Raw genomic sequence first — 24,596 nt, forward strand, 5'->3', positions numbered from 1 at the left:
GGCTCTCAGACATCAGACGTTCTTGTCTTGCGGCCCTCAGACATCTGAAGTTCATGTCTTGCGGCTCTCGGACATCAGACGTTCTTGTCTTGCGGCTCTCAGACATCTGACATTCTTGTCTTGCGGCTCTCAGACATCTGACGTTCTTGTCTTGCGGCTCTCACACATCTGACGCACATGTCTTGTGGCTCTCAGACATCAGACGTTCATGTCTTGTGGCTCTCAGACATCTGATGTTCACGTCTTGCTGCTCTCCAATATCTGACGTTTATTTTATGTGGCTCCCCTGTTAGCAGGTTTGGCCACCCCTGGTTTACCACATCATATGCCTGCTGAGGTCCCCCCCCTCCCCAAAAGCCATCTTCCCCAGGCTCCGCCCTCCCTGCGATCTCTAGGACTTCCCCAAACTGGAGCTGGTAACCGAAGCCACATAAACTAATGCCAGGGAAGCGGAAAGGCGGTTGCAAGGCCTCTCGGGAAGCCCAACAGCCTCAGCCCCAGAGGCCCAGGGGGAGAGAAGGGCTGTGGGCAGCCACTCGCACAAGGCGATCCAACAAAGCAAGGAGGGAACTCTGTGGCTGGAGCGGTCGCGGCCTGATCCGGTCAACTAAATTGGCTCTCAGTCCATGGGAACGGCCGGCCGTGCCACAGGGGGATTTGCCTGGGGTCGGGTGGGAGTTTCTTGCTCTCTCGGAAGGGAGGAAGGATTCTCAAATAAATAAACATATCCCAGCATCAGGGGTCTCGCTGAAGCCAAGCAGACAACTGGGTTTGTTTCCAAAAGGGAAAGCAGTCGGGAAGGGAGATCTGGTTGGGTTTAGAGCTGAGTCCAGGAGCACTGTGGAGACGAACTTTTGAGAGCCAAAACTCCTTTCACCGGATAAAAAGATATTGGATTTATATCCCGCCCTCCACTCCGAAGAGTCTCAGAGCGGCTCACAATCTCCTTTACCTCCCCCCCCCCCCCACAACAGACACCCTGTGAGGTAGATGAAGATACTGGATTTATATCCCGCCCTCCACTCCGAAGAGTCTCAGAATGGCTCACATTCTCCTTTCCCTTCCTCCTCCACAACATACACCCTGTGAGGTAGATGAAAATATTGGATTTATATCCCACCCTCCACTCCGAAGAGTCTCAGAGCGGCTCACAAACTCCTTTACCTCCCCCCCCCCCCACAACAGACAGCCTGTGAGGTAGATGAAGATATTGGATTTATATCCTGCCCTCCACTCCGAAGAGTCTCTGACCGGCTCACAATCTCCTTTACCTTCCCACCCCCCACAACAGACACCCTGTGAGGTAGATGAAGATACTGGATTTATATCCCGCCCTCCACTCCGAAGAGTCTCAGAATGGCTCACAATCTCCTTTCCCTTCCTCCTCCACAACATACACCCTGTGAGGTAGATGAAAATATTGGATTTATATCCCACCCTCCACTCCGAAGAGTCTCAGAGCGGCTCACAATCTCCTTTATCTTCCTCCCCCACAACAGACACCCTGTGAGGTAGATGAAGATATTGGATCTATATCCAGCCCTCCACTCCGAAGAGTCTCAGAGCGGCTCACAATCTACTTTATCTTCCTCCCCCACAACAGACACCCTGTGAGGTAGATGAAGATACTGGGTTTACATCCCGCCCTGTACTCTGAATCTCAGAGCAGTCACAATTTCCTTTACCTCCCCAACCCCCAACAGACACCCTGTGAGGTAGATGAAGATATTGGATATATATCCCGCCCTGTACTCTGAATCTCAGAGCAGTCACAATCTCCTTTACCTCCCCACCCCCCGAACAGGCACCCTGTGAGGTAGATAAAGATATTGGATTTATATCCCACCCTCCACTCCGAAGAGTCTCAGAGCGGCTCACAATCTCCTATTCCTTCCTCCCCTACAACAGACACCCTGTGAGGTAGATGAAGATATTGGATTTATATCCCGCCCTGTACTCTGAATCTCAGAGCGGTCACAATCTCTTTTACCACCACCCCCTCCACAACAGACACCCTGTGATGTAGGTGGGGCTGAGAGAGCTCTTACAGCAGCTGCTCTTTCAAGAACAACTCCTAGGAGAGTTATGGCTGACCCAAGGCCCTTCCAGCAGCTGCGAGTGGAGGAGTGGGGAATCGAACCCGGTTCCAGTTTGGTGTAGTGGTTAATTGTGCGGACTCTTACCTGGGAGAACCAGGTTTGATTCCCCACACCTCCACTTGGCACCTGTTCGAATGGCTCTTGTAGGAGTTGTCCTTGAAAAGGCAGCTTCTGTGAGAGCCCTCTAAGCCCCACCCACCTCACAGAGTGTCTGTTGTGGGGGGGAGAAGATATAGGAAATTGTAAGCTGCTCTGAGTCTCTGATTCAGAGAGAAGGATGCGGTATGAATCTGCAGTCTTTTTCTTCTTCTCCCAGATAAAAGTCCACACACTTAACCACTACACCAAACTGGCTCTCAGGGAGTTCTATGGGAGCTCTAACTTTTGAAAACTTATCTCCCAGATAAGAGTCCTCACACAGATGACAGCCAGTTGCTTGAGGGCCCTGCGGGGGCCTGATTCGGCCCCTAGACTGCATGTTTTACACTCCTGCTTTAAATGAAAAACTCTCCTGGATTTCTTTCACACTGACTACTGGGCCCTGAAAACTGCTCTTTCCGAGAAGGAAACTCACATCTGAATATGAAAATGGTACCAAAAAATCCACCCAAACGAACAACACAACTGTGCATGCCCAATTTAATTACAGCTGTTAAGGATGGCTGGTGCCTTCTGGGTCTTGATTCTAAACTTTGTGGAGCAGCAGTTCTGAGACCGACACATTCTCGTTAGCACAAACACTTGGTACACGGGAAGTGACGTAGGGCTATAGAGCTAACGTTACAGTTGAATGAACGTAACCTAAAAAGAGCCCTGCTGGATCAGAACAGTGGTCCATCCAGTCCAGCCTTCTGCTGCCTACAGTTCAGTAACTTTTCGGATCGCCATCGGCTGAATTTGCGACCGCTGTTTTAACCATATTACTGTTTTTACAGCCTCGTTTGCTATTTTGATAACGGCAGAAATTTTGGGGTAAAGGGCAGGCTGCATTTTAAACAAAGAGATCAAATACACGGTGGGAACGGCTTCCTCTGAAGGCCAACCTATCCCCAGTGGAGAGAGATCCACTATCTGGAGTTCCCATGAGGCTTATTATTATTATTCTGAAAGCTGATTAGAAGCTCCCAGGAGACTGCGCTGAAAATTGGGGGGGTTGGGGGGGGGGAGGAGAGCTACAGCAGCCAGTGAGAAGTTTAATCCTTTCGTTTGATGACTCTACATCGAAGGGATGTCGAACTCATTTGTTATGAGGGCCGGATCTGACATAAATGAGACCTTGTTGGGCCGGGCCATGTATGTCATAAAATGTAATGCCAGGTAAGGGAGATATCGGAGAGAAGATATTGGATTTATATTCCGCCTTTCACTCTGAACCTCAGTCTCACAGTGGCTCACAATCCCCTTTACCTTCCTCCCCCACAACAGACACCCTGTGAAGTGGGTGGGGCTGGAGAGGGCTCTCACAGAAGCTGCTCTTTCAAGGACAATCTCTGCTAGAGCTTTGGCTGACCCAAGGCCATTCCAGCAGCTGCAAGTGGAGGAGTGGGGAATCAAACCCGGTTCTCCTAGATAAGAGCCCCCGCGCTTAACCACTACACCAAACTAGCATGGGCTATCCAGGTGAAAGCCTGAAGGAGCAACTGGATTCGAATCTAGCTCTTTGATCCTGATGACCAGGTGTGGAATTCTAGCAGGAGCGCCTTTGCATATTAGGCCACACACCCCCCGATGTAGCCAATCCTCCCAGAGCTTACAGGGCTCCTTTTTGTAAGCTCTTGGAGGATTGGCTACATCAAGGGGGTGTGGCCTAATATGCAAAGGAGCTCCTGCTAAGCATTCCACCCTTGCTGAAGACTGTTGCTCGTTTGCCTTCACAATCAAAGGTTTCGGTCGCTAAAAGGTCCCCAAACCTCCCAATTTCGAAATGCCTTCTCAGCTACCCTTTCCCAGCCATCGGTCTGTGGCTCTCCAGATGTTCCTTCTCAAGCTCTCCGTGACAAAGCCGGATGGGAAAAAGTAAACGAGGTGCAGGACAACAGATCTCAAAATGCACTCGAGACGAGTCTGTCAGCAGCAGAGGGTGGGGGGCAGAGGCCCTTGAAGGTTCATCCAAAGCTGGACGTCGTGGCAGCAAAGGAGCCCCCCCCCCCCCCCAGGCTGCTAAGGAATATTTTGGAGCTGCAGAAAAGCATGCACGTTCTGGGGTATAGACCAAATTGCCCAGTTTTACGGCTCCGTGGTGCAGAGTGTTAAAGCTGCAGTCCTAAGCTCTGCTCACGACCTGAGTTCGATCCCGGCAGAAGCTGGGTTTTCAGGTAGCTGGCTCGAGGTTCACTCAGCCTTCCAGCCTTCCGAGGTCAGTCAAATGAGTCCCAAGCTTGCTGGGGGGGAAGTGTAGATGACTGGGGAAGGCAATGGCAAACCACCCTGTAAAAAGTCTGCCGTGAAAACGTCGTGACGCGACATCATCCCAGAATCAGAAACAACTGCTGCTTGCAGAGGGGGCTACCTTGATCTTTTTACAGCAGTCTTAAGAGAGCCAGTTTGGTGTAGTGGTTAAGTGTGCGGACTCTTATCTGGGAGAACCGGGTTTGATTCCCCACTCCTCCACTTGCACCTGCTAGAATGGCCTTGGGTCAGCCAGAGCTCTGGCAGAGGTTGTCCTTGAAAGGGCAGCTGCTGTGAGAGCCCTCTCAGCCCTCTCAGGGTGTCTGTTGTGGGGGGAGGAAGGGAAAGGAGATTGTGAACCGCTCTGAGACTCTTCGGAGTGGAGGGCGGGATATAAATCCAATATCTTCATCTACCTCACAGGGTGTCTGTTGTAGGGGAGAGGAAGGGAAAGGAGATTGTGAGCCGCTCTGAGACTCTTCGGAGTGGAGGGCGGGATATAAATCCAATATCTTCATCTACCTCACAGGGTGTCTGTTGTGGGGGAGGAAGGGAAAGGAGATTGTGAACCGCTCTGAGACTCTTCGGAGTGGAGGGCGGGATATAAATCCAATATCTTCATCTACCTCACAGGGTGTCTGTTGTAGGGGAGAGGAAGGGAAAGGAGATTGTGAGCCGCTCTGAGACTCTTCGGAGTGGAGGGCGGGATATAAATCCAATATCTTCATCTACCTCACAGGGTGTCTGTTGTGGGGGAGGAAGGGAAAGGAGATTGTGAACCGCTCTGAGACTCTTCGGAGTGGAGGGCGGGATATAAATCCAATATCTTCATCTACCTCACAGGGTGTCTGTTGTAGGGGAGAGGAAGGGAAAGGAGATTGTGAGCCGCTCTGAGACTCTTCGGAGTGGAGGGCGGGATATAAATCCAATATCTTCATCTACCTCACAGGGTGTCTGTTGTGGGGGAGGAAGGGAAAGGAGATTGTGAACCGCTCTGAGACTCTTCGGAGTGGAGGGCGGGATATAAATCCAATATCTTCATCTACCTCACAGGGTGTCTGTTGTAGGGGAGAGGAAGGGAAAGGAGATTGTGAGCCGCTCTGAGACTCTTCGGAGTGGAGGGCGGGATATAAATCCAATATCTTCATCTACCTCACAGGGTGTCTGTTGTGGGGGAGGAAGGGAAAGGAGATTGTGAGCCGCTCTGAGACTCTTCGGAGTGGAGGGCGGGGTATAAATCCAATATCTTCATCTACCTCATAGGGTGTCTGTTGGGGGGGAGGAAGGGAAAGGAGTTTGTGAATCGCTCTGAGACTCTTCGGAGTGGAGGGCGGGATATAAATCCAATATCTCCATCTACCTCACAGGGTGTTTGTTGTGGGGGAGGAAGGGAAAGGAGATTGTGAGCCGCTCTGAGACTCTTCGGAGTGGAGGGCGGAATATAAATCCAATATCTTCATCTAACTCACAGGGTGTCTGTTGTGGGGGAGGAACGGAAAGGAGATTGTGAGCCGCTCTGAGACTCTTCGGAGTAGAGGGCAGGATATAAATCCAATATCTCCATCTACCTCACAGGGTGTTTGTTGTGGGGGAGGAAGGGAAAGGAGATTGTGAGCCGCTCTGAGACTCTTCGGAGTGGAGGGTGGGATATAAATCCAATATCTTCATCTAACTCACAGGGTGTCTGTTGTGGGGGAGGAAGGGAAAGGAGATTGTGAGCCGCTCTGAGACTCTTCGGAGTGGAGGGCGGGATATAAATCCAATATCTTCATCTAACTCACAGGGTGTCTGTTGTGGGGGAGGAACGGAAAGGAGATTGTGAGCCGCTCTGAGACTCTTCGGAGTAGAGGGCAGGATATAAATCCAATATCTCCATCTACCTCACAGGGTGTTTGTTGTGGGGGAGGAAGGGAAAGGAGATTGTGAGCCGCTCAGAGACTCTTCGGAGTGGAGGGCGGGATATAAATCCAATATCTTCATCTAACTCACAGGGTGTCTGTTGTGGGGGAGGAAGGGAAAGGAGATTGTGAGCCGCTCTGAGACTCTTCGGAGTAGAGGGCAGGATATAAATCCAATATCTCCATCTACCTCACAGGGTGTTTGTTGTGGGGGAGGAAGGGAAAGGAGATTGTGAGCCGCTCAGAGACTCTTCGGAGTGGAGGGCGGGATATAAATCCAATATCTTCATCTAACTCACAGGGTGTCTGTTGTGGGGGAGGAAGGGAAAGGAGATTGTGAGCCGCTCTGAGACTCTTCGGAGTAGAGGGCAGGATATAAATCCAATATCTCCATCTACCTCACAGGGTGTTTGTTGTGGGGGAGGAAGGGAAAGGAGATTGTGAGCCGCTCTGAGACTCTTCGGAGTGGAGGGTGGGATATAAATCCAATATCATCTTCTTCTTCTTAAGACCAGGCCTTGAATTCAGCAGGAGCTCACAGGAGCGCAGCTCCTGAAACTTTCTGAGGGTTCCCCCTCCTCCTCCCCACCTACCTTGTCCATTGAATAGGAGGTGCAGCTGCATAACAATCCCTGGATTAGGAGAGTGGGCAGCCAGCCAGCCACCAGGGGCTTTGCCATGCCCCCAGCAGCCCTCATTAACCCCTGGAGAGGCCCACACCACCTTTTCTCCACTTCTGATGTGGGCAGTGGGGGTGGCTTGCTGGCCATTTGACTGGGGAGCAGCGGCCAAGGAGAGCCCCAAGCGAGCGAGGCCTGGGTTCTCCTTTCTTGCGTCGGGTTGCTTTTGGATGTTGGAAAGTGGGGGTGGTGGCCTATGTTAATGAGTTATGCTAATGAGCTGCACCACCTATTTTGCTACAAAACGACCCCCGGTTAAGACCATATTATTGTCACCCCCCTCCAAGCCCTGTTGTACAGCATCTTGGACAGAAGAAGAACTGCAGATTTGTGCCCCGTCCTTCTCCCTGAATCAGAGACTCAGAAGATGAAGAAGATGTTGGATTTATATCCCGCCCTCCACTCCGAGGAGTCTCAGAGCGGCTCACAATCTCCTTTACCTTCCTTCCCCACAACAGACACCCTGTGAGGTGGGTGGGGCTGGAGAGGGCTCTCCCAGCAGCTGCCCTTTCAAGGACAGAGTCTCAGAGCGGCCTACAAACTCCTTTCCCTTCCTCCCCCACAACAGACACCCTGTGAAGTGGGTGGGGCTGAGAGGGCTCTCACAGCAGCTGCCCTTTCAAGGACAGTCTCAGAGTGGCCCACAATCTCCTTTCCCTTCCTTCCCTACAACAGTCACCCTGTGAGATAGGTGGGGCTGGAGAGAGCTCTGACAAAGCTGCCCTTTCAAGGACAACTTCTGCAAGAGCTCTTGCTGACTGACGGCCATTCCAGCAGGTGCAAGTGGAGGAGTGGGGAATCAAACCCGGTTCTTTCAGATAAGAGTCCGCACACTTAACCACTACACCAAACCGGCTCTCTATACAGCTCTGCAAGTGTAGGGCTATAAATCAAATCAATTAATCATCAGGTGCTGCCAAACTTGAACCTACATTAAAAAAAAAAAATCTCATGGTCACTTTTCTTGCAAATTTTTGGCTATTTTTTCCAAAGAGCAGAACAGTGAGGAGAAAATAATGAAGGCCACATTCTCTTTTCTTGAACAACGCTGCTTTTACCTTCTCCGGGGAAAACGCAGGGGCAGGGATTTTTTTGTAGCAGGACCTCCTTTGCCTATTAGGCCACACCCCCCTGATGTAGCCAATCCTCCTGGAGCTTCCAGTAGGCCCTGTACTGAGAGCCCTGTAAGGAATTCTAGCAGGACCTCCTTTGCATATTAGGCCACACACCCCGATGTAGCCAATCCTCCTGGAGCTTCCAGTAGGCCCTGTACTGAGAGCCCTGTCAGGAATTCTAGCAGGACCTCCTTTGCATATTAGGCCACACACCCTGATGTAGCCAATCCTCCTGGAGCTTCCAGTAGGCCCTGTACTGAGAGCCCTGTAAGGAATTCTAGCAGGACCTCCTTTGCCTATTAGGCCACACACCCCTGATGTAGCCTATCCTCCTGGAGCTTCCAGTAGGCACTGTACTGAGAGCCCTGTAAGGAATTCTAGCAGGACCTCCTTTGCATATTAGGCCACACACCCCGATGTAGCCAATCCTCCTGGAGCTTGCAGTAGGCCCTGTGCAAAGAGCCCTGTAAGCTCTTGGAGGATTGGCTACATCAGGGGGTGTGGCCTAATATGCAAATACACAGCTTTCTTTGTAGCAGGAACTCCTTTGCCTATTAGGCTACACACCCCGATGCAGCCAATCTTCCAAGAGCTTACAGTAGGCCCTGTAAGAAGAGCCCTGTAAGCTCTTGGGAGGATTGGCTACATAAGGGGTGTGGCCTAATATGCAAAGGAGTTCCTCCTACAAAAAAAAAGCCCTGCAAGTTAGGGGTATTTTTCCCCCCTCCCTCCCTATCATTTTTTCCTGCTCCAAAATCACAAATAGCTTCGGGCTGGCTTCTTCCACTAATAAGAACATAAGAATATAAGAGAAGCCATGTTGGATCAGGCCAATGGCCCATCCAGTCCAACACTCTGTGTCACACAGTAGCAAAAAATTTTATACATACATACACACTGTGGCTAATAGCCACTGATGGACCTCTGCTCCATATTTTTATCTAAACTCCTCTTGAAGGTGGCTATGCTTGTGGCTGCCATCACCTCCTGTGGCAGTGAATTCCACATGTTAATCACCCTTTGGGTGAAGAAGTACTTCCTTTTATCTGTTTTAACCTGTCTGCTCAGCAATTTCATCGAATGCCCACGAGTTCTTGTATTGTGAGAAAGGGAGAAAAGTACTTCTTCCTCTACTTTCTCCATCCCATGCATTTTCTTGTAAACCTCTATCATGTCACCCCGCAGTCGACGTTTCTCCAAGCTAAGGAGCCCCAAGCGTTTCAACCTTTCTTCATAGGGAAAGTGCTCCAGCCCTTTAATCATTCTAGTTGCCCTTCTCTGGACTTTCTCCAATGCTATAATATCCTTTTGGAGGTGCGGCGACCAGAACTACAGTACTCCAAATGAGACCGCATTTGAAAGCATCCTCCTACCCCCATGAAAACTGTTTCAGGACCGGTGTAGAAAAACCCCAATTTAAGCACAGACCAGCAAGCTGTTTGGGATTTGATCTTCCGACACAAGTAGGAAACGTTCTATTTTGTATCGGACAGAGGGAACTTTAATTCCTGCGGACTTATACACTGTTATCGACTCATCACAACGGCTATGATTTCCACCACACCGTGAAAATAACAATAAAGAGGGCACAACGTGAAAACGACGATTAAAAGGGCAACCTGCAATCTGCAGGCCTTTAGGTGCATAGTGAAGCTGGTCTGTTTTTTTAAAAAAAATTGAGCGGCAGTAGGGTTGCCAATCCCCAGGTGGGGACAGGGGATACCTCAGTTTGGAGGCCCTCCCCCCCGCTTCAGGGTCATCAGAAAACAGGGGGGGGGGGGGAGGGAAATGTCTGCTGGGCACTCCACTATTCCCCATAGGCTTTTTTTTTTTTTAGCAGGAACGCAGTCCCAGCTGGCTTGGTGTCAGGGGGTGTGGCCTCATATGCAAATGAGTTCCTGCTGGGCTTTTTCTACCAAAAAGCCCCGAGTATAATGGAGAATTGATCCGTGGATATCTGGGGCTCCAGAGGGGCTGTTTTTTAAGGTAGAGGCATCAACTTTTAAGCACAACATCCCGCCGTGCCTCCCCCCAAAATACCTTCCATGTTTCAAAACGATTGGACCAGGGGGTCCAATTCTATGAGCCCCCAAAGAAGGTGCCCCTCTCCTTCATTATTTGCAAGTGGAGGGAAGGCATTTAAAAGGTGTGCGGTCCCTTGAAAGGTGATGTCCGGAACTCTCTTCCGAGTTCAGTCGTGCTTTTCGCACCCTTGCTCCTGGCTCCACCCCCAAAGCTCCCCGGTATTTCTTGAGTCAGTCCTGGCAACCGCTAGGCTGCTTTTACGACTGACGCGATGCCGCTGCAGTTTCTCTGGCTGTTCTTTGCGGGTTTAAAAGACTTTCTGGCTATATATTTTACTGTATTTTTAGGCTGTGAGTGGCCTGAGGGTGACGGAATGGGCCAGAAAGGGGGCAGGCACGCACTGTGTGGTGGAGAAAGGAATGAGCTGCCCCTTCAGATCTCACGCCAACCTGAACCGCCCTTCACATAACCCCCTTTTGTTCATCTTCCACTCTCTACAAGCCCCCCCAAAAAACAACAACCAACAGGGGAATCCAGGACAAAACAGCCCCTCCAGGACTTTTTGGAGGGTAGTGCTTCCAAGGGAAAAACAAGGGAAATTTGGGGGAGCCCTGGGGGAAAAACCTTTTGTGAAATGTTTTTAAAGAACCACAGAAGCCTAGAGTTGGAAGGGACCTCCAGGGTCATCTAGTCCAACCCCCCCTGCACGATGAGGTAAACTCACAAACGCCTCCCCCTAAATTCACAGGATCCACATTGCTGTCAGATGGCCCTCTAGCCTTTGTTTGAAAACCTCCAAGGAAGGAGAGCCCACCACCTCCCGAGGAGGAAGCCTGTTCCACTGAGGAACCGCTCTAAACTCACAGACATCTCCCCCTAAATTCACAGGATCCTCTTTGCTGTCAGATGGCCATCTAGCCTCTGTTGAAAAACCTCCAAGGAAGGAGAGCCCACCACCTCCCAAGGAGGAAGCCTGTTCCACTGAGGAATCACTCCAATGGTCAGGAAGTTCTTCCTCATGTTGGGCTGGGAACTCTTTTGATTTAATTTCAACCCATTGGTTCTGCTCCTACCTTCTGGTCCTACTCACTCAAAACACACTGCATGCAAGTCAGAGGACTTTTAAAAAACCTCATCAGAAATTTGGGGGCATCGCTGAAAACAACTCATACGAAATGTATTTTTCCCTGCTTTTGGAATAACGCCAATATGCTAAGTCAGCACACGCTGCAGAGGTTTGCAGCTGTCTCTTAGTTTAGCATTTGGGTATACATGCAATTCTCCTTGTAGAAAACTAAGCCATTCGTTTAAATCCCATAAATATGCCAGCAAATACAATTTTTCTATGCTGAGTCATAAACAGTGCCTCTTGTGTTGTTAAAGCAATAAAGCCAGCTTAGGTTTGATAGCCTGAACTCTCCCTAGAAGAGCTGAAGAATATTTGGTTTTTATACTGCATTTTTCTTTGCCCCAAGGAGTCTAAGGACAGCTTACAGTCTTCCTTCCCTTCCCCTTCCCACAACAGAGACCCTTTGAGGTAGGTGCAGCTGAAAGAGTTCAGAGAGAACTGCTCTTGAGAGAACTATGACTGACCCAAAGTCACCCAGCTGGCCGCAGGCAGAGGAGGAGTGGGGAATCAAACCCAGTTCTCCAGCTTAGAGTCCACCACTACACCAAACTGGCTCCCTAGAACAGGGGTGTCAAACTCATTTGTTATGAGCGGCGGATCTGACCTAAATGTCAGGCTGACCCTAAATGTTACCTATTTAGGATTAGGTAACAGAGATATAAACTCTTCAAAGGACACAGACAAACATGACTAAAAAAAACCCCTTTAAAGTAAAAACATGCTTAAAACTTTAGCACTTATTGCTCCTAAAGGTGCTTTCTTTGTATATCTTCCATGGGAATCAGGGAACTGGGCAAGAACATAAGAGAAGCCATGTTGGATCAGGCCAGTGGCCCATCAAGTCCAACACTCTGTGTCACAGAAGAACATAAGAGAAGCCCTGTTGGATCAGGCCAATGGCCCATCAAGTCCAACACTCTGTGTCACATAAGAACATAAGAGACGCCATGCTGGATCAGGCCAATGGCCCATCCAGTCCAACACTCTGTGTCACATAAGAACATAAGAGACGGCATGCTGGATCAGGCCAATGGCCCACCCAGTCCAACACTCTGTGTCACATAAGAACATAAGAGACGCCCTGTTGGATCAGGCCAATGGCCCATCAAGTCCAGCACTCTGTGTTACATAAGAACATAAGAGACGCCATGCTGGATCAGGCCAATGGCCCACCCAGTCCAACACTCTGTGTCACATAAGAACATAAGAGACGCCCTGTTGGATCAGGCCAATGGCCCATCAAGTCCAACACTCTGTGTCACATAAGAACATAAGAGACGCCATGCTGGATCAGGCCAATGGCCCATCCGGTCCAACACTCTGTGTCACACAGTGGCATACACACACACACACATATATACACACACACATACACAATGTGGCTAATAGCCACTGATGGACCTCCGCCCCATATTTTTATCTAACCCCCTCTTGAAGCTGGCTATGCTTGCAGCCGCCACCACCTCCTGCGACAGTGAATTCCATGTGTTAATTACCCTTTGGGTGAAGAAGGACTTCCTTTTATCCATTTTAACCTGACTGCTCCACAATTTAATTGAATGCCCAGAAGTTCTTGTATTGTGAGAAAGGGAGAAAAGGACTTCTTTCTCTACCTTCTCCATCCCATGCATCATCTTGTAAACCTCGATCATGTCACCTCGCAGTCGACGTTTCTCCAAGCCCCAAAAGTTTTAACCTTAAGCCTCAGCCAATGGAGAAAACAGAGGTTTTGCTCTGTAGCTCCTGAGCAACTGAGCAAGCCTGGCAAAGCAAGCTGTGATGCAGAAGGAAGCAAGAGAGAGGGAGAAGGAAGCAGATGACAGCCAGTTGCTCCGGGGCCTAATTCGGCCCCCCAGGCCACATGCTTGACACCCCTGCCCCAGAAGCTAAAATGGTTAAACCAAGGCTATTATATTCTGGTCACATCGCTGGGAAAGACAATCATGCTAGAAAAAATAGAAGTCAGAAGGAAAAGAGTCAATCTCTCTCCTGTTGGGTTTTCCTCTTTTCCTCTGAAATTGGAGTGGGATGATTCCCCACTAGCCTCATGCCACTCTCACACTCCTCTTCTCTGCAGGGCTTCCGTCGGATTTCACACTATGCACCCCGGGGCTGCAACTTGCTTTGCCTTTTTTGCCCGGCAAACAGAAACCGGGTTTTAGAGGATCTTGTTTGCTGTGCGGAAGAGGCGGAGCAAATTGCAGCCCGGGACAGGTAGTGTGAAATCCAACAGAAGCCCCCACGGAGGAGAGAAGAAGAAGATATTGGATTTATATCCCGCCCTCCACGCCAAATCTCAGAGTTTCAGAGCGGCTCACAATCTCCTTTATCTTCCTCTCCCACAAGAGACCCCCTATGAGGTCGGTGGGGCTGAGAGAGCGCTCCCTAGAAGCTAAAGCTGAGAGAGCGCTCCCAGAATCTGCCCTTTCAAGGACAACCTCTGCCAGAGCTATGGCTGACCCAAGGCCATTCCAGCAGCTGCAAGTGGAGGAATGGAGAATCAAACCCGGTTCTCCCACATAAGAGCCCACACACTTAACCACTATACCAAACTGGCTCTCCAGTTAGGAAGTAGGAGGGAGGGAAGGAAGGAAGGAAGGAAGGAAGGAAGGAAGGAAGGAAGGAAGGAAGGAAGGAAGGAAGGAAGGAAGGAAGGAAGGAAGGAAGGAAGGAAGGAAGGAAGGAAGGAAGGAAGGAAGGAAGGAGAGAGGGAAGGAAAGAGGGAAGGAAGGAAAGAAGAAAGGAAGGAAGGAGGGAGGGGAGGGAAGGAAAGGAAAGGAAAGGAAGGAAGGAGGGGAGGGGAGGGGGGGAGGGAAGGAGGAAGGAAGGAAGGAAGGAAGGAAGGAAGGAAGGAAGGAAGGAAGGTAGGTAGGTAGGTAGGTATTGGATTTATATCCCGCCCTTCACTCCGAATCTCAGTCTCAGAGCAGCTCACAATCTCCTTTATCTCCCTCCTCCACAACAGACACCCTGTGAGGTGGGTGGGGCTGAGAGGGCTCTCCCAGAAGCTGCCCTTTCAAGGACAGAGTCTCAGAGTGGCCTACAATCTCCTTTCCCTTCCTCCCCCACAACAGACACCCTGTGAGGTAGCTGGGTTTGAGAGAGTTCTGACAAAAGCTGCCCTTTCAAGGACAACTCTTCAAGAGCTATGGCTGATCCAAGGCCATTCCAGCAGCTGCAAGTGGAGGAGTGAGGAATCAAACCCAGTTCTCCCAGATAAGAGTCCGCACACTTAACCACTACACCAAAGTGGAGAGTGAGAGCGGCATAAGGCTAATGGGGAATCAGTCTTCATCTCCAGTTTATGGAGATCGGTTCCCCTGGAGAAAAACGGCAGCTTTCGAGGGCACGTTCTGGGGTATATAATGAATCCCAGGTGGAATCCCTCCCCAAATCCCCCCCCTTCCTCAGATGCTGCTCCAAAACCATCAGGAATCTGCCAGGCCGGAGTTGGCAAACCCCCAAGGTACCCCACCCCCTGAAGTCTGCAGGGTCACCGGCTGGGTGCGTGCCAAATGCTTGAAGGCTGGATGGCACCGTCTCAGGAGGGGACACCCACCAGCTTCTGTAAGGCTGGTGCTTGAGTGAGCCAAGGCCCCGCGCTGTGTGGGCACCCTCCCAATTGTGCCACCCTGCGGAGGTGGCCCTGCAGACAGCAGACACGCCCCCCCAAGGACATGGCGAGGGGGGCTCCCTAGCAGGCAGGGGTGGAATTCTAGTTGGAGCATATTAGGCCACACACACACCCCCGATGTAGCCAGTCCTCCGAGAGCTTACAAGGCTCTTTTTTGTAAGCTTTTGGAGGATTGGCTATGTCAGGGGTGTGTGGCCTAATATGCAAAGGAGCTCCTGCTAAAATTCCACCCCTGCTAGCAGGGCATCTAACTTGGCATGCGGAAGGTCCCAGGTTCCAATCCTTGGAGTTGCCGGTAGAAGGAAACAGGGAGTAGGCGACAGGAGGTGACACAGAGCTGTGTCGCTGTGTTGTCGAAGAGCTAGATTCGAGTCCAGACGCACCTTTGAGTTTCGGGGTGAGAGACACCTCCCTTCATCAGGTATCTCTAACATGCTACTGGACTCGAATCTAGCTGTTCGGGGAGCAGGTGATGCGAAAGACTTCGGCTGGAAGCCTGGTACCCCTCAGAGCCAGCAATACTGATTTTCAGAGCATAAGATTCCCAGAGTCAAAGTGCCTTTTGTCAGATATCTGGAAAACTCTGAGGTGGGGCTGTAACCCAAAGGGGCCACGGGCTGGCGTGTCTGTCCCCATCCACAACACAAGCGGTGAGGCTTCTGTCACGAGCAGGAAACTTTATTGGAACCCAAGCCTCGAGAGCCTGAACTCCAAAGACCAATGCACGTTAAAAGCTTGTTATAAGTGTGCACAAACAGCCCTTCCAACACGCACAGATGTCCACACCTTTGTTTAACGCTACAGGGGGTGGCTAAACTTGCTTAACCTATGAGTCGCATAAAATAAACATCAGAGGTTTGAGCGCAGAACTGCAGGAAAGGAAGGAGGGCAAATAGAACATAAGAGAAGCCATGTTGGATCAGGTCAACGGCCCATCCAGTCCAACTCTTTGTGTCACATAAGAGAAGCCCTGTTGGGTCAGGCCAATGGCCCCTCCAGTCCAACACTCTGTGTCACATAAGAACATAAGAGAAGCCATGTTGGATCAGGCCAATGGCCCATCCAGTCCAACACTCTGTGTCACATAAGAACATAAGAGAAGCCCTGTTGGGTCAGGCCAATGGCCCCTCCAGTCCAGCACTCTGTGTCACATAAGAACATAAGAGAAGCCATGTTGGATCAGGCCAACGGCCCATCCAGTCCAACACTCTGCGTCACATAAGAACATAAGAGAAGCCCTGTTGGATCAGGCCAACGGCCCATCCAGTCCAACACTCTGCGTCACATAAGAACATAAGAGAAGCCATATTGGATCAGGCCAACGGCCCCTCCAGTCCAACACTCTGTGTCACAGAAGAACATAAGAGAAGCCATGTTGGATCAGGCCAATGGCCCATCCAGTCCAACACTCTGTGTCACATAAGAACATAAGAGAAGCCCTGTTGGGTCAGGCCAACGGCCCATCCAGTCCAACACTCTGCGTCACATAAGAACATAAGAGAAGCCATATTGGATCAGGCCAACGGCCCCTCCAGTCCAACACTCTGTGTCACATAAGAACATAAGAGAAGCCATGTTGGATCAGGCCAATGGCCCATCCAGTCCAACACTCTGTGTCACATAAGAACATAAGAGAAGCCCTGTTGGGTCAGGCCAATGGCCCCTCCAGTCCAGCACTCTGTGTCACATAAGAACATAAGAGAAGCCATGTTGGATCAGGCCAACGGCCCATCCAGTCCAACACTCTGCGTCACATAAGAACATAAGAGAAGCCCTGTTGGATCAGGCCAACGGCCCATCCAGTCCAACACTCTGCGTCACATAAGAACATAAGAGAAGCCATATTGGATCAGGCCAACGGCCCCTCCAGTCCAACACTCTGTGTCACAGAAGAACATAAGAGAAGCCATGTTGGATCAGGCCAATGGCCCCTCCAGTCCAACACTCTGTGTCACAGAAGAACGTAAGAGAAGCCATGTTGGATCAGGCCAGTGGCCCCTCCAGTCCAACACTCTGTGTCACATAAGAACATAAGAGAAGCCATGTTGGATCAGGCCAGTGGCCCCTCCAGTCCAACACTCTGCGTCACATAAGAGAAGCCCTGTTGGATCAGGCCTTTGGAGTTCCTCACAATCCTCTCTGGTTTCCACCACCCTGAACAATTTAGTGTCATCTGCAAACTTGGCCACTTCACTGCTTACTCCCAACTCCAAATCATTTATGAACAAGTTAAAGAGCATGGGACCCAGTACTGAGCTCTGCGGCACTCCACTGCTTACCGTCCTCCACTGCGAAGACTGCCCATTTATACTCACTCTCTGCTTCCTATTACTCAGCCAGTTTTTGATCCACAAGAGGACCTGTCCTTTTACTCCATGACTCTCGAGCTTTCTAAGGAGCCTTTGATGAGGAACTTTATCAAAAGCTTTCTGGAAGTCAAGGTAAACAACATCTATCGGGTATCCTTTGTCCACATGTTTGTTCATCCCCTCAAAGAAATGTAACAGGTTAGTGAGGCAAGATCTTCCCTCACAGAACCCATGCTGAGTCTTCCTCAATAACCCGTGTCCATCAATGTGCCTACTCATTCTGTCCTTGATAATGGTTTCTACCAACTTTCCCGGTATTGAAGTCAGACTGACTGGCCTGTAGTTTCCCGGATCTCCTCTGGAACCCTTTTTAAAGATGGGGGTGACATTGGCTACCTTCCAGTCCTCAGGAACAGAGGCAGATTTCAATGAACGATTACAAAGATTAATATGTGTGAAAGAGCCACATGTGACTCCCGAGCCACAGTTTGGCTACCCCTGCTCTGGTAAGTGGGTTCTATGGCACTGTACCACAGTGAGGTCCCTGCCCTCCTCAGGTCCATCCCCAAATCTCCAGGACTTTCCCAGCCTGAAGATGGCAGCCCTACGCCCCTCTCATTCTCCTCTGGTAGTGAGGGGGTACCTGGCAACCCAACTAGAGCCCTCCCCGCTCCAAAGCATCCATGTTCTCCAGAGGAACTGATCTCGGTTGTCGTAAGAGCAGTCCTGATAGCAGGATCCAGGGATGCCAAGCTCCAGGCGGGACCTGGGCATCCCCCAGGATTACAGCTCTTCTCCAGACTGCAGAGATCAGCTCCCCGGGAGAAAAAGGCCGCTATGGAGTACGACTGAGGCCGCTGTGCTCAAGCTCCGTCCCCCAATCTCTAGGGCAGCGGTGACCACACTGCGGCTCTGGGAGCCACATCGACTCTTCCACACATATCGGGCGGCTCTCGAAGCCCCCAGTCAGCCGGCTTGGAAAAGGCATTTGTCTCTTGAAATCACATCTCCAAGCCAAGCCAGCTGGCTGCTTGGAGAATGCATTCAAAGTTAAAGTTGCTTTCTTTCCACCTCTTCCTTCTTTCCCATCTACGTCTGACGTTCGTGTCTCGCAGTTCTCAAACATTTACTCTACATGTCTCTTACATAAAGCATTTACATAAAGCCTTTGAAGGGCTGTCGTTCTAGAGCCCCGTGGCGCAGAGTGGTAAAGCTCCAATAAAAGGTAAAGGGCAAGGTGGTCCCCTGTGCAAGCCCCAGTCGTTTTCGACGCTGGGGTGATGTTGCTTTCACAACGTTTTCACGGCAGACTTTTGACGGGGTGGTTTGCCCTTGCGTTCCTCAGTCCTCTACGCTTTCCCCCCAGCAAGCTGGGGACTCATTTGACCGACCTCGGAAGGATGGAAGGCTGAGTCAACCTCGAGCCGGTGACGTGAACCAGCTTCCGCTGGGATCGAAATGAGGTCGTGAGCAGAGCTTAGGACTGCAGTACTGCAGCTTTAACACTCTGCACCACAGGACTCTTAAAGCTGCAGTACTGCAGTCCTAAACTTTGCTCATGACCGGAGTTCCATCCCCGGCGGAAGTGGGTTTCATGTTGCCAGCTCGAGGTTGCCAACCTTCTGAGGTCAGTTAAATAAGCACCCAGCTTGCTGGCGGGAAAGCGTAGATGACTGGGGAAGGCAATGGCCAACCGCCCCGTCAAAAGTCTGCAATGAAAACATTGTGAAAGCAACGTCACCCCAGAGTCAGAAACAACTGGTGCTTCCACAGGGGACCTTTCCTTCCCTTCCATTGTAGAGGATGATGTGGAATTGTTCTCTGTGGCCCCAGAAGGCAGGACCAGAACCAACGGGTTGAAATTAAATCAAAAGAGTTTCCAGCTCAACATTATGAAGAACTTCCTGACCGTTAGAGCAGTTCCTCAGTGGAACAGGCTTCCTCAGGAGATGGTGGGCTCTCCCTTCCTTGGAGGTTTTTAAACAGATGCTAGAGGGCCATCTGACAGCAATGCGGATCCTGAGATATTTGTGAGTTTCCTGCATTGCACAGGGGGTTGGACTAGATGACCTTGGAGGTCCCTTCCAACTCTATCCAATGTATCCCTATCCAATGTATTTCTCTTTTAGCTGCACTGACAAACTCAAATAGGGATACTGGCTGTTTATCTCATTACGTGGAGAGCCAGTTTGGTGTAGTGGTTAAGTGTGCGGACTCTTATCTGGGAGAACCAGGTTTGATTCCCCCACTCCTCCACTTGCACCTGCTGGAATGGCCCTGGGTCAGCCAGAGCTCTGGCAGAGGTTGTCCTTGAAAGGGCAGACTCTTATCTGGGAAAACCAGGTTTGATTCCCCACTCCTCCACTTGCACCTGCTGGAATGGCCCTGAGTCAGCCATAGCTCTGGCAGAGGTTGTCCTTGAAAGGGCAGACTCTTATCTGGGAAAACCAGGTTTGATTCCCCACTCCTCCACTTGCACCTGCTGGAATGGCCCTGAGTCAGCCATAGCTCTGGCAGAGGTTGTCCTTGAAAGGGCAGCTGCTGTGAGAGCCCTCTCAGCCCCACCCACCTCACAGGGTGTCTGTTGTGGGGGAGGAAGGGAAAGAAGATTGCAGGCCGCTCTGAGACTCTGTCCTTGGAAGGGCAGCTGCTGTGAGAGCCCTCTCAGCCCCACCCACCTCACAGGGTATCTGTTGTGGGGGAGGAAGGTAAAGGAGATTGTGAGCCGCTCTGAGCCTCTTCGGAGTGGAGGGCGGGATATAAATCCAATATCTTCTTCTTCTTCTACGTATACTAAACCCATCTTCCACTATATTTTAATGTATTTGTCTTCTAATGGCAAACTATACGTATGTTACATGTTAAAAGGAAAATTAGTTAGATGGGAAAAACTCTTGAGAAAGTAATGCCCTCAATTCGGCCAGGCTTATACAATAGAGTGACTGACAGACATTCTCACATTTTGACCTATGACTGTTTTATTGCTTTCTCATGCTCCTGCTACCCAGACCAAAGGTTTGTTAATTTCACTGTTCTGTCAATGGATCTTAAATGTGTACCATTTTGCATTCTAAACCACTGCCTACCAGTTATACAGTCCCTCACACTGGACCTGATCCCCTCGTCTGATGGAGTGTGCTTAGAGAGCACAGGAAAGCTTCCCTTCTGGATAAACCTTTGTCGGCCTTAAAGCTGCAACTTGACTCCTGCTTTGTTCTACTGCTTCAGACCAGCAGGGCTGCCCACTTGGATCTATCTAAGAAGAAGATGATATTGGATTTATATCCCGCCCTCCACTCCGAAGAGTCTCAGAGCGGCTCACAATCTCCTTTCCCTTCCTCCCCCACAACAGACTCCTTGTGAGGTGGGTGGGGCTGGAGAGGGCTCTCCCAGCAGCTGCCCTTTCAAGGACAGAGTCTCAGAGCGGCTCACAATCGCCTTTCCCTTCCTCCCCCACAGCAGACACCCTGTGAGGTAGATGAAGATATTGGATTTATATCCAGCCCTCCACTCCGAAGAGTCTCAGAGCGGCTCACAATCTCCTTTATCTTCCTCCCCCACAACAGACACCCTGTGAGGTAGATGAAGATATTGGATTTATATCCCGCCCTGTACTCTGAATCTCAGAGCAGTCACAATCTCCTTTACCTCCCCACCCCCCGAACAGGCACCCTGTGAGGTAGATGAAGATATTGGATTTATATCCCGCCCTGTACTCTGAATCTCAGAGCAGTCACAATCTCCTTTACCTCCCCAACAGACACCCTGTGAGGTAGATGAAGATATTGGATTTATATCCCGCCCTGTACTCTGAATCTCAGAGCAGTCACAATCTCCTTTACCTCCCCAACAGACACCCTGTGAGGTAGATGAAGATATTGGATATATATCCCGCCCTGTACTCTGAATCTCAGAGCAGTCACAATCTCCTTTACCTCCCCACCCCCCGAACAGGCACCCTGTGAGGTAGATGAAGATATTGGATTTATATCCCGCCCTGTACTCTGAATCTCAGAGCAGTCACAATCTCCTTTACCTCCCCAACAGACACCCTGTGAGGTAGATGAAGATATTGGATTTATATCCCGCCCTGTACTCTGAATCTCAGAGCAGTCACAATCTCCTTTACCTCCCCAACAGACACCCTGTGAGGTAGATGAAGATATTGGATATATATCCCGCCCTGTACTCTGAATCTCAGAGCAGTCACAATCTCCTTTACCTCCCCACCCCCCCGAACAGGCACCCTGTGAGGTAGATGAAGATATTGGATTTATATCCTGCCCTCCACTCCGAAGAGTCTCTGAGCGGCTCACAATCTCCTTTCCCTTCCTCCCCCACAACAGACACCCTGTGAGGTGGGTGGGGCTGAGAGGGCTCTCACAGCAGCTGCCCTTTTAAGGACAGAGTCTCAGAGCAGCCTACAATCTCCTTTCTCTTCCTCCCCCACCACAGACACCCTGTGAGGTAGATGAAGATATTGGATTTATATCCCACCCTCCACTCCAAAAAGTCTCAGTGCGGCTCACAATCTCCATTACCTTCCTACCCCACAACAGACACCCTGTGAGGTGAGTGGGGCTGAGAGAGCTCTGACAGAAGCTGCCCTTTCAAGGACAGGTCTGTGAGAGCTGTGGCTGACCCAAGGCCATTCCAGCAGGTGCGAGTGGAGCAGTGGGGAATCCAACCCGGTTCTCCCAGATAAGAGAGCTATGGCTGACCCAAGGCCATTCCAGCAGGTGCAAGTGGAGGAGTGGGGAATCAAACCCGGTTCTCCCAGATAAGAGAGCTGTGGCTGACCCAAGGCCATTCCAGCAGGTGCAAGTGGAGGAGTGGGGAATCAAACCCGGTTCTCCCAGATAAGAGAGCTATGGCTGACCCAAGGCCATTCCAGCAGCTGCAAGTGGAGGAGTGGGGAATCAAACCCGGTTTTGCCAGATAAGAGAGCTATGGCTGACCCAAGGCCATTCCAGAAGGTGCAAGTGGAGGAGTGGGGAATCAAACCTGGTTCTCCCAGATAAGAGAGCTATGGCTGACCCAAGGCCATTCCAGCAGGTGCAAGTGGAGGAGTGGGGAATCAAACCCGGTTCTGCCAGATAAGAGAGCTATGGCTGACCCAAGGCCATTCCAGAAGGTGCAAGTGGAGGAGTGGGGAATCAAACCCGGTTCTCCCAGATAAGAGAGCTGTGGCTGACCCAAGGCCATTCCAGTGGCTGCCAGTGGAGGAGTGGGGAATCAAACCCGGTTCTCCCAGATAAGAATCCGCGCACTTCACCACCACACCAAACTGGCTCTATGGTTCAACGTTCGGATCTATCTACGATTCTGCTCCAAGAGTCCTCCCCGCATCCCGGCTCGGAGCTGGCAACCCACCCGGCGCCCCCCCCCCCCTCGCCCTCCGCCGCCGGCCTACCGTGAAGGGGAGGGAGCAGACGGCGAAGATGATGGTCATGAAGGCGAGGAGGATGAGGTGGTCGAGCTCCTCGGCCATGGAGCCGGGGCCGCGGGCGGCGTGGAGCGGCGGCGGCGGGCCGAGGGCGGCGGCGGGGGCGAGCCGTCGGGGCGCGAGGCCCCGGCGGCGCATGCGGAGGAGGCTGGCGATGGCGCAGAGGTTGCAGAGGAGCACGGCGAGGACGAGCAGGAGCAGCAGCGAGGCGTAGAGGAGCGAGAAGGCGGCGTCGGAGGCCTGGCCCGTGGGGGCGGCGCCGTCGGCGAAGCGCGTGCGGATGAAGCACCAGGTGCCCGGGCAGTACTGGACGTAGCGGCCGAAGCCGAGCAGGGGCAGGGCGCAGAGGGCGGCGGCGGGGGCGTAGAGGGCGGGCAGGGCGAGCAGGGCGCGGCGGCCGTCGAGCAGCAGGCGGCGGTAGAGGTAGGGGGCGCCCAGGGCCAGGCTGCGCTCCAGCGCCATGGCGCACAGGCCGCCCACCGTGGCCAGGCCGAAGAAGCTCATGGCGAAGGCGAAGTAGCGGCACAGGCGGCCGTCGGGGCCCAGCGCCAGCAGCGTCCGGCCGCGCCCGTAGGCCGCCAGCACCACGGGGCTGGTCAGGCACGTGCCCGCCAGGTCGGTCAGCACCAGCGCCCGCACCAGCACGTGGAAAGCCGCCGCCTCGCCCGCCGACGCCGCCCGGCCCGCGCCAGCAGCGCCAGCGCCGCCCCGTTGCCCAGCGCGCCCGCCGCGAACATCGCCGCCGAGATGGCCGCGCTCTCGCCCGCCGCCAGCGCCTCCAGCGCCTCGCAGCCCCCCGCGCTCATCCTCCGCCCGCGCCCCGACGGCTATGCGCGCCGCCGCCCTCCACAGCCGGGAGAGCAGCGGGGAGAGGCGCCTCCCCGCCCGCGCCAGGCGGAGCCCGGCCGCCACGCCCCAGAGGGCCGGCCTTAGACGGGAACCGGGAGGAGAGGCCGCGTGGCCCAGCGGTTAGAGCGCTCTGGGAGATCCAGCTTTCCGCGGGGGGGGGGGGGGGGCTCTTCCAGTTTGGTGTAGTGGTTAAGTGTGCGGACTCTTATCTGGGAGAACCGGGTTTGATTCCCCACTCCTCCACTTGCACCTGCTGGAATGGCCTTGGGTCAGCCAGAGCTCTGGCAGAGGTTGTCCTTGAAAGGGCAGCTGCTGGGAGAGCCCTCTCAGCCCCACCCACCTCACAGGGTGTCTGTTGTGGGGGGAGGGAAGGGAAAGGACATTGTAGGCTGCTCTGAGACTCTGTCCTTGGAAGGGCAGCTGCTGGGAGAGCCCTCTCAGCCCCACCCACCTCACAGGGTGTCTGTTGTGGGGGAGGAAGGGAAAGGAGATTGTAGGCCGCTCTGAGACTCTGTCCTTGGAAGGGCAGCTGCTGGGAGAGCCCTCTCAGCCCCACCCACCTCACAGGGTGTCTGTTGTGGGGGAGGAAGGGAAAGGAGATTGTAGGCCGCTCTGAGACTCTGTCCTTGAAAGGGCAGCTGCTGTGAGAGCCCTCTCAGCCCCACCCACCTCACAGGGTGTCTGTTGTGGGGGAGGAAGGGAAAGGAGATTGTAGGCCGCTCTGAGACTCTGTCCTTGAAAGGGCAGCTGCTGGGAGAGCCCTCTCAGCCCCACCCACCTCACAGGGTGTCTGTTTTGGGGGAGGAAGGGAAAGGAGATTGTAGGCTGCTCTGAGTCTCTGATTCAGAGAGAAGGGCAGGGTATAAATCTGCAATTCTTCTTCTTCTTCTCCTTCTTCTCCTCTTCCTCCTCCTCCTCCTTCTTCTTCTCTTCCTCCTCCTCCTCCTTCTTCTTCTTCTTCCTCTTCTTCCCAGGGGATAGGGTTGCCAATTCCCAGGTGAGGGCAGGGGATCCCCCTCTCCAG

At 52.1% G+C, this 24,596-nt stretch overlaps 1 protein-coding gene across 1 annotated transcript in view; it reads right to left on the minus strand.

The window, feature by feature from the left end:
* PTGER2 (prostaglandin E receptor 2) overlaps nucleotides 1–23,529 on the minus strand; it is a 39,323-nt gene extending 15,794 nt beyond the window's left edge. The window contains 2 exon segments of the mRNA XM_060261472.1: nucleotides 22,691–23,400; nucleotides 23,403–23,529. Of these exon segments, the coding sequence (XP_060117455.1) occupies nucleotides 22,691–23,400; nucleotides 23,403–23,529 (837 nt within the window).
* Between the last annotated feature and the right edge of the window lie 1,067 nt (nucleotides 23,530–24,596).

The sequence above is a fragment of the Heteronotia binoei genome, chromosome 21 (assembly GCF_032191835.1).
Source record: "Heteronotia binoei isolate CCM8104 ecotype False Entrance Well chromosome 21, APGP_CSIRO_Hbin_v1, whole genome shotgun sequence".
NCBI lineage: Eukaryota > Metazoa > Chordata > Lepidosauria > Squamata > Gekkonidae > Heteronotia > Heteronotia binoei.